The sequence below is a fragment of the Saccostrea cucullata genome, unplaced genomic scaffold (assembly GCF_032062105.1).
Source record: "Saccostrea cucullata isolate Sc308-1 unplaced genomic scaffold, CSIRO_AGI_Scuc_v1 ctg1145, whole genome shotgun sequence".
Taxonomy (NCBI): Eukaryota; Metazoa; Mollusca; class Bivalvia; order Ostreida; family Ostreidae; genus Saccostrea; species Saccostrea cuccullata.
This window is the reverse complement of record NW_026919948.1, coordinates 148391-164589: the sequence shown is the minus strand read 5'-3', so window position 1 is coordinate 164589 and position 16199 is coordinate 148391. Positions and strand designations below refer to the sequence as shown.

At 35.5% G+C, this 16199-nt stretch overlaps 1 protein-coding gene across 1 annotated transcript; it reads left to right on the top strand.

Annotated features, from left to right (window-relative positions):
• The first annotated feature begins 503 nt into the window (after positions 1-503).
• On the top strand, positions 504-13680 carry LOC134240885 (peroxisomal leader peptide-processing protease-like). Its single transcript, XM_062722995.1, has 9 exons — positions 504-1288; positions 1515-1666; positions 1826-1981; positions 2914-3063; positions 3381-3502; positions 5865-5953; positions 9602-9696; positions 9967-10044; positions 13516-13680. The coding sequence occupies exons 1-9, from the start codon at positions 519-521 to the stop codon at positions 13539-13541; spliced, it is 1638 nt and encodes a 545-aa protein (XP_062578979.1). The 5' UTR covers positions 504-518; the 3' UTR covers positions 13542-13680.
• Positions 13681-16199: the final 2519 nt, after the last annotated feature.

Here is a 16199-nt window from a genome sequence, read left to right as displayed (position 1 = left end):
TTCAACATAAAATATGCAGGAATTTTCCAACTCCTTATCAGCCTGTACTTTTTTTTTGTTCAGGCATTTTTCACCGCTGATGGTGTCAGTCAGACTGAATCAGCATACACAGCTCTTAGTTAAAGTTTGAACCAGTCCAATCAAATCACCTAGAAATGGCTAGAATGGACAAACCAAAATAATTAAAACACTTATTGTAAGGGAGCCTCAATGGGATGTTTTGTTTAAACTAAATAAAGAGGAATACATGTATCTAGATGTCGAGCAAGTTCAGTTGCTTTAGCGGTAATTAAAGGAAATATTGAGATAAAATATATAGACAAGAGGTTTTGAAAAAGAGAAGAGAATATCCACTTATTTGTGAACTTCCTATTTATTGTATTTTCAAAAGTTCTTGAAAAATGGTCTTACAAGTGCTGGTAAATGATTCCAAAATAATGATGCTAGGATGTCTGATCCCTGCATTAATGTAATGTTTGTTCTGTATTTTAATTTTCTTTTTGAGCAGATACCAAATAATGATGGAAAGAGAGCCACATCCTATATGTGGCACAATAACCATAAGATCTTCTGTGGACAACTCATTAGAAAACACCTGTAGTGGATTTCTCTTGGATAGCAAGCTGGGATATTTCCTTACCCATGGGACTGTTTTATCGGAACATTTACACATCAAAAGTAAAGTATTTAAAGAATTAAATAAGAAATCGTATTCCAGTGTCAGACAAACTTTTGAACATCTACAGGTAACTATCCAATTGCCAAAGATTGACTTGGAAAATAGTAGGAGTATCAGTCTAAATCCTGACTTAAAAGCCAGTCTTTCTAATGCAGTAATAGAAGACCTCCGAGATAACCAATGTGCTCAGTTTTCAGGAAGCGTCCATAGTTTATTTTGTGTACCAAACTTACAAACTCTTTTAAAGAAACTCATGCCTCCTGATAACTGGGAATTTGCAGAGGATTTGTCCAAGAAAAGCAAAGAGGAGCAATCAAAATCATTGATTTTCCATAAACTCTTATCCTGTTTTGTGCTTATCAAGCTTAATAATTGGGTACCTTTCTATTCAGTTATTTCAACAAAATCTTCTAATAGTAACTTCATAGGAGATTCAGTGGAAATTGTTTCTACACCATTTGGAGGGCTTAATCCAGAGGTGTTCCTAAATTCCAGAAGTGCTGGAATCATAAGTAATACAGCAGGAAAGCATAAAGTTCTGTTAATGACTGATGCCAGGTGTGTTCCAGGCTCTGAGGGTGGGATATTACTGGAGAGGAGAAGGTCAAGGTAATAACTGTGGTGTACTGAAAAAATACTGACTGCTGAAAACTAATGACAACTCATTACTGATGTATACTGAGAAGAACTGACAGTTTCCTCTTTTATCTTTATTTGGTTGATTGTAGCAGTGGTTACAGAATTAAACAAATTTGGTAAAGTATAGATTCTAATTACCTAAACCTACCATATGTGGAAGTTATATTCATGTATCGTTCACTTGTATAATTAATAGATGTGTGATTGGTGTGATGATAGCCACTCTCTGCTGGAAAAATAACGAGTGGGTGGGGCTATCCATGGCCTGTGCCTTGCCAGAAATCCTGAAAGCAGTAGATGGAATTCCTATTGAGATTGGCCCTGCAGTGCTAAACATTGATGGAAAAGGTAACAGTATCCAAAATGAAGAAATGCATAGGTTTTTGATCCCTTAAAACAGGAGGAGGGGGTATATGTTTTAAAGCTGGAATGGGGAGAGTAAACATGATTGTCAAAGAACATTCATAATTTTTAATGGTAAATATTATTGTGAATTGAAATTTGTAGGTCAACCAGACACAGTTTTACAACAAGTAGTCCGCTCAGTTCCCATGATCTCCGTCAGAGGAAGCTGGGGGTCAGGGTTCATAGTTGGTATCCATGGAGATGAAGTCATTCTCCTGACTTGCAGCCATGTTGTCAAAGATTGCAATCACACTCCAGGTATGTAAGGTCAGAAAAAATTAATTGTATAGCCCTATTTCACATCTCCTAATTGCTTTTATATTTAGTAGAATCTCTATAGGATTGCAGCACTTTTCACAAACTACAATGGGTGTTGAAAATATTTATAAAGTTAAACTAATTTAGAATTTTATCTTTGTTAACCTCAGAAGTTAACCATAGAATTAGTCTTATATTTTTTTAAGAGGTAAAAAGAATCACCATCCTGATTTAGAATGTAAAACATTTTTTACCACAAATTATTGTTTTTATTTTTGCACTTTAACCCTACTTTAATCATTAAGTGATTGCCACTCGCTTTGGTTAAAAGTCTTAAAACTAGTGATGGTCATTATCTTCTTGATGTCGGTTTTGTGATATAGTTTCTCTTCAAAAACCCTTGACAAATTTCACCATTCAAAAGTCAGGCTTGTGGTTACACTATCGTCTCAAGCCATGCTTCGGAGTCCACATAAATAGGAGAGGATTGTACATTTTGGCTCTGGATTACTACAGTACGGTTATTTCAGAGTAACTGGGCCAATTTCAACTTTATTTGGCATGAAACGTTTATGGATGATGGGGATTCAAATTTATCAAGGGAAGATAATAAGATTTCCCACAGGCATATTCAGGTGGTGATGATTCAATGTTATGCACATCATTACCTGGGGTAGGGTGGAGCCACAATGTGCATTCATATCTTTACATGGGGATTTTTAGGAAAATCATTAAAATATTCTGCTTATTAAGAAATCAGCAAAGCCATGAATAGTTATACATGTATCTATATAAAGCTATGATTTGTTATATCTTTATAAGAGCATACTCATATGATGTAGATTCAAGTTTGTTATATTGCTTAATGTTTTTTTCTGTCACTGTGTATTGTCAAAGAGACTTCTAGTTATTAAGTTGATCTTTCTTTCCAGCAAAAATTAAATGGCCTTCAGGAAATGTATACTCTGGAAAGTTACTGTACAGAAATATCACCTCCCCTGCATTTGACCTTGCTCTTTTGTCTGTGAAGGTCAATGCAGGTGACTTTCCATCTTCACTGAAACCATCAAAGGTGAAAGAAGGTAAACTGGACAAATGGAGTTCTTAATATACATGTATCTGTTAATTATATTTACCAGGTACATTAATTTCACAGATTAAAAAAAAATGCTTATTATTTAAAGAATTGTGAAATAACTCCTTTGAAACATTGAGTCTAGTGATGCATTTATCTGGTAGATGGTGTGCATCAATTCAATATGCTATAGTGAGTTAGTGACACAAAAATGAAGATTCAGTATATACTACTTCATAAAACTTCATTAGGATAAACATTTTCATTTCTATCAGCTTTCTTTTAATTATTCCTTTCATGAATTAAAATAATTTTTTGTTGTAGGAGAGACAGTATTTGGAGTGGGTCATGCCATCTTCAATGAAGAATATGACCTTCTCCCATCAGCTACCTCAGGAACTGTGTCCAAAATTCTCAGAATAAAGAACCAAATTGTCATGCTTCAGGTTAATTTTTATCTAGTGAATTCAATTGTTTTAAAAAGTTATGTAATCTATAATCTTGTTAAATCTGGTCATTTTCTATGGAAAACGCAGTGTCCAGATTAGACAAGTTTACTGTACAAAGTACTTGTAGACAGGTCTAGTTTAACTGTGCAATGTACTTGTAGACAGGTCTAGTATAACTGTACAATGTACTTGTAGACAGGTCGGTATAACTGTACAATGTACTTGTAGATAGGTCTAGTATAACTGTACAAAGTACTTGTAGACAGGTCTAGTTTAACTCTGCTATGTACTTGTAGACAGGTCTAGTTTAACTCTACTATGTACTTGTAGACAGGTCTAGTTTAACTGTACAATGTACTTGTAGACAGGACTAGTATAAATGTACAATGTACTTGTAGACAGGTCTAGTAAAACTGTACAATGTACTTGTAGACAGGTCTAGTATAACTGTACAATGTACTTGAAGACAGGTCTGGTTTAACTCTACTATGTACTTGTAGACAGGTCTAGTTTAACTGTACAATGTACTTGTAGACAGGACTAGTATAAATGTACAATGTACTTGTAGACAGGTCTAGTATAACTGTAAAAAGTACTTGTAGACAGGTCTAGTATAACTGTACAATGTACTTGTAGACAGGCTAGTTTAACTGTGCAATGTACTTGTAGACAGGTCTAGTATAACTGTACAATGTACTTGTAGACAGGTCTGGTATAACTGTACAATGTCCTTGTAGTTAGGTCTAGTATAACTGTACAAAGTACTTGTAGACAGGTCTAGTTTAACTCTGCTATGTACTTGTAGACAGGTCTAGTTTAACTCTACTATGTACATGTACTTGTAGACAGGTCTAGTTTAACTGTACAATGTACTTGTAGACAGGACTAGTATAAATGTACAATGTACTTGTAGACAGGTCTAGTATAACTGTACAATGTACTTGTAGACAGGTCTAGTATAACTGTACAATGTACTTGAAGACAGGTCTGGTATAACTGTACAATGTACTTGTAGACAGGTCTAGTATAACTGTACAATGTACTTGTAGACAGGTCTAGTATAACTGTAAAAAGTATTTGTAGACAGGTCTAGTATAACTGTACAATGTACTTGTAGACAGGTCTAGTTTAACTGTACAATGTACTTGTAAACAGCTCTAGTATAACTGTACAATGTACTTGTAGACAGCTCTAGTTTAACTTTGCTATGTACTTGTAGACCGCCTCTGCTTAACAGACCTAGTTTAACTGTGCTATGTACTTGAAGAGCACGTGTGCTATACAGGCCTGTAGTTTAACTGTGCTATGTACTTGTAGACCAACTGAGCTATACAAGACTAGTTTAACTATGTTATGTACTTGTAGAACACCTGTGCTCTACATGACTAGTTTAATTGTGCTATGAACTTGTAGACTACCTGTACTATACAGGTCTATAGTTTAACTATGCTATGTACTTGTAGATCAACTGAGCTATATATGACTAGTTTAACTATGTTATGTACTTGTACAATGCCTGTGCTATACAGGTCTTTAGTTTAACTGTGCTATGTACTTGTAGACAGGTCTAGTTTAACTCTACTATGTACTTGTAGACAGGTCTAGTATAACTGTACAATGTACTTGTAGACAGGTCTAGTATAACTGTACAATGTACTTGTAGACAGGTCTAGTATAACTATGCTATACATGACTAATTTAACTTTGCTATGTACTTGTAGACCACCTGTGCTATACATGACTATTTTAACTGTGCTATGTACTTGTAGACCACCTGTGTTATACATGACAGTTTAACTGTGCTTTGTACTTGTAGACCACCTGTGCTATACATGACTAGTTTAACTGTGCTATGTACTTGTAGACCACCTGTGCTATAAAGGTCTATAGTTTTACTGTGCTTTCTACTTGTAGACCACCTGTGCTATAGAGGTCTATAGTTTAACCGTGCTTTCTACTTGTAGACCACCTGTGCTATACAGGTCTATAGTTTAACTGTGCTATGTACTTGAAGACTTCCTGTGCTTTACAGATCTAGTTTAACTGTGCTATGTACTTGTAGACTACCTGTGCTTTTGCCTTTACAGACCTAGTTTAACTGTGCTATGTTTTTGTAGACTACCTGTGCTATACAGGTCTATAGTTAAATTGTGCTATGTTTTTGAAGACTGCCTGTGCTTTACAGACCTAGTTTAACTGTGCTGTGTACTTGTAGACCACCTGTGCTATAAATGACTAATTTAACTGTGCTATGTACTTGTAGACCACCTGTGCTATAAATGACTAATTTAACTGTGCTATGTACTTGTAGACCACCTGTGCTATAAATGACTAATTTAAATGTGCTATGTACTTGTAGACCACCTGTGCTATACATGCTGGAGCCAGTGGGGGACCCATCGTAAACAGGCAGGGAAAAGTAGTCGGTGTCACAGTATGTAATGCAAAGTAAGTCAGCTGCTCATCAGGATTCATAAACTGTTCATTTTTCTTCTTCTATGGTAACCTGTTATTAATCATTTGTAATGTGTCCTTTAGTCAAAGAATTTTTAGCTCACCTGAGCTGAAAGCTCAAGTGAGTTTTTCTGATCACCCTTTGTCCATAGTCAGCCTATCTAGCTGTCCTTCTCTGTGTAAACTTTTTACAGAAGAACCCACTGGGCTACATTTTCTCAAAGTTGGTACAAAGCATTCTTATGTAAAGGAAATTCTGAAATTTTGAAATGAAGCGTAAAGTCCCCATCTAAGGGGAAATAATCAACAAAAGACAAAAATAGGGTGGAATCATTAAAAAAATCTTCTGGGGCCACAATAGGGAATTAAAGCATTTTAAGGGGGAAACTGATGAAAAACAAGAGGGTCAAAGTGAATCAGGTGAGGGTTGTGGCCCTCGGGTCACTTTATGTGTTACATTACATTGCCTTTCTGGTCATAGGTTACAAGTAGTATGTCTTTATCTAAACTAGAACATATTTTTAGCTCACCTGAGCCGAAGGCTCAAGTGAGCTTTTCTGATCACATTTTGTCTGTCGTCCGTCCGTCTGTCCGTCCGTCCGTCTGTCTGTCCGTCTGTAAACTTTTCACATTTTCGACTTCTTCTCAAGAACCACTGGGCCAATTTTGACCAAACTTGGTACAAAACATCCTTGGGTGAAGGGAAATCTAAATTGTTAAAATGAAGGGACATATCCCCTCGCAAGGGGAGATAATCAAGAAAAGACAAAAATAGGGTTGGGTCATTAAAAAATCTTCTCAAGAACCACTGGGCCAGTAAAACTAAAACTTATGTGGAAGCATCCTGGGGTAGTGTAGATTTTAAATTGTTCAAATCATGACCCCCGGGGGAAGGGCGGGGCCACAATGGGGAATCAAAGTTTTATATAGAAATATATAGGAAAAATCTTTGAAAATCTTCTTCTCAAGAACCACTGGGCCAGAAAAAGCTGAAACTGATGTGGAAGCATCCTGGTATATTGTAGATTCTAAATTGTTCAAATAATGACCCCCGGGGGAAGGGCGGGGCCACAATGGGGGATCAAAGTTTTATATAGAAATATATAGGAAAAATCTTTGAAAATCTTCTTCTCAAGAACCACTGGGCCAGAAAAGCTGAAACTTATGTGGAAGCATCCTGGTATAATGTAGATTCTAAATTGTTCAAATCATGACCCCCGGGGGAAGGGCGGGGCCACAATGGAGAATCAAAGTTTTATATAGAAATATATAGGAAAAATCTTTGAAAATCTTCTTCTCAAGAACCACTGGGCCAGAAAAGCTGAAACTTATGTGGAAGCATCCTGGTATAGTGTAGAATCTAAATTGTTCAAATAATGACCCCCGGGGGAAGGGCGGGGCCACAATGGGGAATCAAAGTTTTATATAGAAATATATAGGAAAAATCTTTGAAAATCTTCTTCTCAAGAACCACTGGGCCAGAAAAGCTGAATCTTATGTGGAAGCATCCTGGTATAGTGTAGATTCTAAATTGTTCAAATCATGACCCCCGGGGGAAGGGCGGGGGCACAATGGGGTATCAAATTTTTACATAGAAAGATATAGGAAAAATCTTTGAAAATCTTCTTCTCAAGAACCACTGGGCCAGAAAAGCTGAAACTTATGTGGAAGCATCCTGGTATAATGTAGATTCTAAATTGTTCAAATCATGACCCCCGGGGGAAGGGCGGGGCCACAATGGGGAATCAAAGTTTTACATAGAAAGATATAGGAAAAATCTTTGAAAATCTTCTTCTCAAGAACCACTGGGCCAGAAAAGCTGAAACTTATGTGGAAGCATCCTGGTATAATGTAGATTCTAAATTGTTCAAATCATGACCCCCGGGGGAAGGGCGGGGCCACAATGGGGAATCAAAGTTTTATATAGAAATATATAGGAAAAATCTTTGAAAATCTTCTTCTCAAGAACCACTGGGCCAGAAAAAGCTGAAACTTATGTGGAAGCATCCTGGTATAGTGTAGATTCTAAATTGTTCAAATCATGACCCCCGGGGGAAGGGCGGGGCCACAATGGGGAATCAAAGTTTTATATAGAAATATATAGGAAAAATCTTTGAAAATCACTGGGCCAGAAAAGCTGAAACTTAGGTGGAAGCATCCTGGTATAATGTAGATTCTAAATTGTTCAAATCATGACCCCCAGGGGAAGGGCGGGGCCACAATGGAGAATCAAAGTTTTATATAGAAATATATAGGAAAAATGTTTTGAAAATCTTCTTCTCAAGAACCACTGGGCCAGAAAAGCTGAAACTTATGTGGAAGCATCCTGGTATAGTGTAGATTCTAAATTGTTCAAATAATGACCCCCGGGGGAAGGGCGGGGCCACAATGGGGAATCAAAGTTTTATTTAGAAATATATAGGAAAAATCTTTGAAAATCTTCTTCTCAAGAACCACTGGGCCAGAAAAGCTGAATCTTATGTGGAAGCATCCTGGTATAGTGTAGATTCTAAATTGTTCAAATCATGACCCCCGGGGGAAGGACGGGGGCACAATGGGGTATCAAATTTTTACATAGAAATATATAGGAAAAATCTTTGAAAATCTTCTTCTCAAGAACCACTGGGCCAGAAAAGCTGAAACTTATGTGGAAGCATCCTGGTATAATGTAGATTCTAAATTGTTCAAATCATGACCCCCGGGGAAGGGCGGGGCCACAATGGGGAATCAAAGTTTTATATAGAAATATATAGGAAAAATCTTTGAAAATCTTCTTCTCAAGAACCACTGGGCCAGAAAAGCTGAAACTTATGTGGAAGCATCCTGGTATAGTGTAGATTCTAAATTGTTCAAATCATGACCCCCGGGGGTGGGGCGGGGCCACAATGGGGTATCAAAGTTTTACATAGAAATATATAGGAAAAATCTTTGAAAATCTTCTTCTCAAGAACCACTGGGCCAGAAAAGCTGAAACTTATGTGGAAGCATCCTGGTATAGTGTAGATTCTAAATTGTTCAAATAATGACCCCCGGGGGAAGGGCGGGGCCACAATGGGGAATCAAAGTTTTATATAGAAATATATAGGAAAAATCTTTGAAAATCTTCTTCTCAAGAACCATTAGGCCAGAAAAAGTGAAGCTTATGTGGAAGCATTTTGGGTAGTGTAAATTCTAAATTGTAGGAATCATGACCCCCGGGGGAAGGGTGGGGCCATTATAGGGAATCAAAGTTTTACACAGAAATATATAGGAAAAATCTTTGAAAATCTTCTCAGGAACCACTGGGCCAAAAAAGCTGAAACGTATGTGCCCATGGAAAGTTCATGGGGTAGTGTAGATTTCAAAATGTCTAAATTATGATCAGTGGGATAGGGTGGGGATGCATTATGTATAACAAGGGGGAAATCTGGTAAAGAACAGAATGGTCAAAGCTTCTCAGGTGAGCGATGTGGCCCATGGGCCTCTTGTTTTTGTTATTGGAAGAGTCACCAGTGTGTTGAAATCTAACCTACTTATGTTGGGTCCTCTACAAATCCTTAAGCACAAAACAGTATTAATACCCCAACAGACTATGTTTATGATAAAAGTTGTAGAAGGATAGAAGATTTTAGCCAGATACTATATAAACATATATCTTTACAGGGATGTGTCTGCTGGTGCTAGTTATCCACATATCAACATGTGTGTTCCCATGGAAACTGTGTTACCAATTATTGAAAAGTTCTTGAAGTCAAAAGGTTAGACTGATTTTAGAATTTAGAGTAAGAACACATTTTGCAAAAGTGGGTCAAATTTCATGTTTGTTGGTAACCAAAGAAAGATCTCTTCACAAGGAATACATATATTTATGTGAAATGTAAAAAAAAAGTAGCTAAGATCATTCAAAATTTACTGACAAGTTTTTGCAGACAGACAGACAGATGGACAGACAGAGCAAAAACAGGCTTTCGGGACATGAAAATGATGTTGTCAAGTAACAGGGTGGACATGTTTTCATGCTTTTTCAGATACAACTGTGTTGGAGCAATTGCATGTAAAAGACCCTTTGGTTAAAGGACTCTGGGCTCTAGAAACCAAAAACACAGGTAGGTTAAGAAATATTTCATTATCAAATATTCCCTTTTTAATACATATGAGGGTTGTCCAAGAAGTTCCTGGACAAATGCTTTATTTCCTTTTAGGGATGGCAATCGAATACAGAATTGCTAATCAGATAACCGTAAGACGTTCCGACCAATTAACCGGTTAATCGTATCTAAATTCACAAGATCATTGATGATTTTCCAAATCAGATGTCACACAAGTTCATTATATATTTGTCACCATAATCAAAAGTAAATCTGAATTGTAGCCCTTAATTTACAATGTTTGTTTAATAATTTAATTGGATAGGTAGGCCTATTTAGTAAGCAATACTAATGTTACACTGTATCAGAAAATGGTAATAACCACTTTATTTGTGATATGTACATTAAACTTTATTCAATTTTGACTCATTTTAAAAAGAAAATACTAAGTAGTTATTTCAATCAGATCACATTATTTAAAAGTTTATGGCATTTTAACCCTGGTCTGTTTGCACTATCCGCGACCTTTAATGACTAAGATTTTTACAAAATATTAAGGTCAAACAATAAAGATCAAACAATTGTGACTTGGAATTTCACAACTAATATTTTGGAATACAATAAGCATATCTTGAATCATTCATTTTGACAAAAAACGCCATGGTCCACGAACTTTTTGAACATTTAATCCTTGTAAATAACATTCCTATTCACACGAACGTTATTATTTAAACAATAAAATGCTTTCTTTGTTTGTTATTACTGGAACTAACGGAAGCAGCTGTTGCAGAAAAAATGCACAACCCACGTAAGCAGGTTATGTAAATTTTTTCTGCAAAACTTAAAATCAAGCAATGTTTTTTAGCTCACCTGAGCTGAAAGCTCAAGTGAGCTTTTCTGATCACATTTTGTCTGTGGGCCATCTGTCCATCCGTCTGTCTGTAAAATTTTCACATTTTAGACTTCTTCTGAAGAACTACTGGGCTAATTTTAACCAAACTTACCACAAAGCATCCTTGAGGGAAGGTGAATTGAATTTGATCAAATGAAGGTCATGCCCACTTTCAAGGGGATAACTAAGAAATAGCGAAAATTTAGTGGCAGACTGTAGAAGTACTTTTTTCCGCGTGGTATTAATTTACGCTATGTAAGCGCTGACAAACTTTCCGTGGAAATTTGTCCAAGCGTACTTAATATAAATGTAAGGCATGTAGTGGAAGTCTAAGAAATCCGCGTAATTTTCTACCTGCGAATTAAACAGAAATTGAGATTCCGCGGAATTATGACCCCGTGGAAAAAAGTACGTCTACAGTATTTTAAAAATCTTCTTCTTAAGAACCACTGTGCTAGAAAAGTTGAAACTTATGTCGTAACATCCTCAGGTAGTGTAGAATCAAGTTTGTTCAAATCATGACCCCCGGGGTAGGGCGGGGCCACAATGGCCGATCAAAGTTTTACATAGAAATATATACGAAAATTCTTTAAAAAATCTTCTTCCCAAGAACAGCAAAGCCATGATTGGTCATATTTATATGGAAGCATCCTCGGGTAGTGTAGATTCAAGTTTGTTCAAATCATGAGCCCCGGGGGTAGGGTCTGGCCATAATGGCCGATTAAAGTTATACATAGAAATATATAGGAAAATTCTTTAAAAATCTTCTTCTCAAGAACAGCAAAGCAATGATCATTCATATTTATATGGAAGAATCCTCGGGTAGTGTAGATTCTAAATTGTTCAAATCATGACCCCCGGGGTTAGGGCGGGGCCACAATGGCCGTCCAAAGTTTTACATGGAAACATATATGAAAATTCATTAAAAATCTTCTTCTCAAGAACAGCAAAGCTATGATCATTCTTATATATGGAAGCATCCTCAGGTAGTGTTGTTTTAAGTTTGATCAAATCATCCTAGGGGTAGGGTGGGACCACAATGGATGAGCACAGTTTTACTTAGGAATATATAGGAATTTTTTTTTTCAAAGACAGCAAAGCCATGATTTGTCATATTTTAGTTGGGCAGGGGGGGGGGGGGGAGGCACAATGATTGTTCAAATGTAAAGGGCAATACAGCCACAGGTAATCAAAGAAATATGCAAGCATCCATAGTTAGTGTAGATTCAAGTTTGTTCAAATCATACCCTCTCCCCAGACACTTTAAGGATTGGTTGAGTTCACTTTTTGGTTTAAACTTTTCAATAGTAAACTGATTTATGCTTTTTTCCTAGCCACATGCAGTGCTCAGGGCAGCGATGTGGCCCGTGGGCCTCTTGTTTATCCCAGTTGTCAAAACAACAACACAATATCTCATTATTCATGTCATGGGAATACAGAAAGAACTTAAAAGTAAAAAGTATATATTCACATCAGAACATGATAGAGACAGAAATAAATTCTTTATCCAAATTTGGCCTTTTCTTCAAAGTCAATGGGATAATGCAACCCAATTTGCGGAAAAAACGCACATATTTTGGTTCCCCTAATATGAGTAAGAACTTAAGTCAGCAAATAAAAATTACACTCATATATTACCATGAAATGCAACAGAATTTTTCAATGTTCTTTTTTTTTAACAGTGCATTCATCTTGAACTTAAAAGGGACATGGACATAGTTTCAACTGAATTTTTTAAAACTAATTTTAATGTTTATAATTCCTAACTAAGGCATCATTAAGTGATCAGCAAAAATTTGAACATTATTTGTTGATTAACAGATGAGATACAGAACTTCAAGTTCTTCATAATATATACAATGCTTATGCTTTGCTTTGTTTATATATATAGAAAATATCATATTTATAACAAAATGAAATTCAGCAAATCACTAGAAACTGTCTAATCGTATTTAGAATTATCTTCTTTGTTGAAATTTTGCTTTGATCAAGCATATATTAGTATATATTTACATCAACTGAATATTTTCTCCTTTATTTCTTAAGAAAACCCATTGCGTTAATCACTGCATGAACTACAGTCGGCATGTCGCCTGAACAGATTTCTTGAGCAGTGGCTGTTCCATCAATGAAATGTATAAAGACGATTGCATCATTAATACAATAATTAATCTTTTTAATCCTACTTTAATTGATTATTTAAACAGATATAAATATAAACAATAAAACGTCTTTCTTTGTTTGTTATTACTGGAATTAACGGTCGCAGCTATTGCAGAAAAAATTTACAAAACCCGCTTAAGCGGGTTATGTATTTTTTCTGCAACAGCTGCTTCCGTTAATTTCAGCAATAACAAACAAAGAAAGCATTTTATTGTTTAAATATTAACCTATATAAACAAAAACATTACACACACCCTGTTTGCACAACAAAGGTTAGGAACTCTAAATCTGTCTTGTATCTTGACAGATGAAGTTCAAAATTTTGATGATTATTAGAAAGATCTTAGCTTAATATTTGCAAAAATTGAAAAATGAATTTTAAAATTTTTTGCTGAAACTGTGTCCATGTCCCTTTGAAAATATTTTTATTCTAGGTCACATGATCTCAAGCAGACTATAACAAAATGCTGAGCTGTGAGTGAATATTTGAATGGGTGGAAATCGAATTGTGGATATGTCTACATGGCGAAATTTCCAAGGAATTTCATATTTTCTTTATAGAACTTGGCATTTACTGTGATAAAACATTTATTCTGTAATATTGTGTTGATTAATTTATTGAATAGAATTTATCATTAAAAGCTGTGATGGGGATACTTTTACTAGTATCATATCAGAAATACCATATACAGGACAGGTCAAGGTTACAGGAAAATTCATGGTCAAACGTTTTTGATGCAGTCATATAGTTCTCACAAAAACATACCAGCATATCTGAGTTTGATAAAAAATATTTTGTATGGTTTATTTAAAACTGAGCTAATTACAAATTTAAAATATATGCAGTTAAGGTCAAAGGAAAGGTCAAGATTAAAAATGCTGATGCAGTTGAACAGCTTACATCAGTATGTATCAGCATATGAAGTTTGATAACACTGTCCTGAATGGTTTCCTTAAAACTGAGCTAAACGCTAATTTAAGAAAATGAGGTCAAAGTCAAAGGAAGGTCAAGGTCATTTTTTAATGCAGTTGAATAGCTTACATCAATATGTATCAGCATATGAAAGTTGATAAAAATATCTCAAATAGTTTCTTTAAAACAGTGCTACATGTAAACACTTAATTAAGAAAAGTAACATAAAGGTCAATTTTTTTTTGTGATGCATTTGAATAGTTTACATTGGTATGTATCGGCATATGAAGTTTGATAAAAATATCTTGAATGTTTTTTTTTTGAATTGAGCTAAACAACTATTTAAGAAAAGTGAAGTCAAGGTCAAGGGAAATGTCAAGGTAAATAAATGTTCATGCAGTTGAATAGTTTACATCAATATGTATCAGCTTATGAAGTTTGATAAAACTCTAGAAATATGTCCATAGGACATGAATGCCCTGCCGAGGGTATATTAGTAATGCAACATGAAAATTTGATCAGAATATCTTGACAAGTGATGAAATTGAATTGCTTACATCAGTATGTATAAGCATATGAAGTTTGACACTAAATTCAGAAAGTGAGGTCAAGGTCAAATAAAAGGTTAAGGTAAAAAATGTTGATGCAGTTGAATTGCTTACATCAGGATGTATCGCCACATGAAGTTTGACACTAATTTAGGAAAAGTGAGGTCAAGGTCAAAGGATAGGGCAAGGTAAAAAAAATATTGATTCTGTCGAAAAGCTCTCATCATTTTGTATCGGTATATAAAGTTGAAAAAAAATTATGAATTGTTTCTTTAAAACTGACATAAACACAGTTTGATAAAAGTGAGGTCAAGGTCAAAGGAAAGGCCAAGGTCAAAAATGTTGATGCAGTTGTATAGCTCTCATCTGTAAGAAATTGAAATTGAATATAAGGGGGAGGGGGTAATTCTGGCGTTTCAATGAACATTTTATCAATAGTAAAGAACTATTTTGGAAAAAAAGTGGACAGGCCCCCTCCCCCGCTTCTACATGCCTGCATATTAATACTTATGATATTATAATAGTGATTAAATAATTCCTAAATCTATATTCCTATTAAATATTCCTATAATTCCTATATCTCTGATTGGCTTTCATCCAACATTATAAAGAAAAACATGTTATATTAACCTGCATGTGACCTTCCAGGTGAACAAAGCAAGCTCCTAAGGATTTTTTTCTTCATTGGACTAAAATATTGAAAGGCTTCTCTCCCCATTAGTGGACCCTTAAAGTCCCCACTTCCCGAAATAAAATTTGGAGTCGGAGAATTCACATCTTTTTTTCAGGAGGGCGGGGGGGGGGGGGGGGGGGTGTAATAAGAGATCCCCCCCCCTGAAAACGCCTCCTCCTCCTTTCTTAGTTACTTGATATGTTTATTTCTCTCAATGCATTTGGTTAGGACTTCAGCAAATGTTAACATGTGAGGAGATAGCTAGGGTTTGCTTTGGGTGGAGGTGAATGCATGGTGTCCTTCGAAGGTGGCTAAATCATCGTATTGACCTCAGAAACAGCAATAATTGTACATAATGCATGTATAATAATTTCATCGCAAATGCTTTTAAAGCTATAAAATGAAGTGTTACACACTACGAGTGTACGAATGTCTGTCCTTGACCTTTTGACCTCAAAATCTGTCTTCTTTAGACTATAAGGAATATGATATAAATTTCAATTCAAAAGTTAAAGACTTTTAAAAAATGCCCAGAAGAGAAATTTAAGTGTTACACAAAGGCTGAATGACAGACGGACAGACAATTATACAGACGGACTGTCTCATTGAAAGTAAGAGGGGGGGGGTTACCATCACGGTATGTTTTCAAGAACATACTTCTGAAGGAATTCCATTTTTCCTATGCTTGTTGATATTAGTTGATGGTAAAAAAAATAATTTAAAAACAATTAAGGATAATGAATATTCATATAGATGTATATATATATATATATCCTTGATTAGCGGGGATAGCTGTATATTATACAGGTAGTTCGATCGTCCTACACCCCTTTTTGGTTTGATTGACTCATGTACATTTTTGAATTCGGTAAAACCATGAGTGGTTTTATAAGCTATAGCATTATTCCTTTTAAACTTAGGACACGTTTTCATAATTTATTGATCACTTGTTATCGTAGATGGACCAGGAAGTATGTAATGATA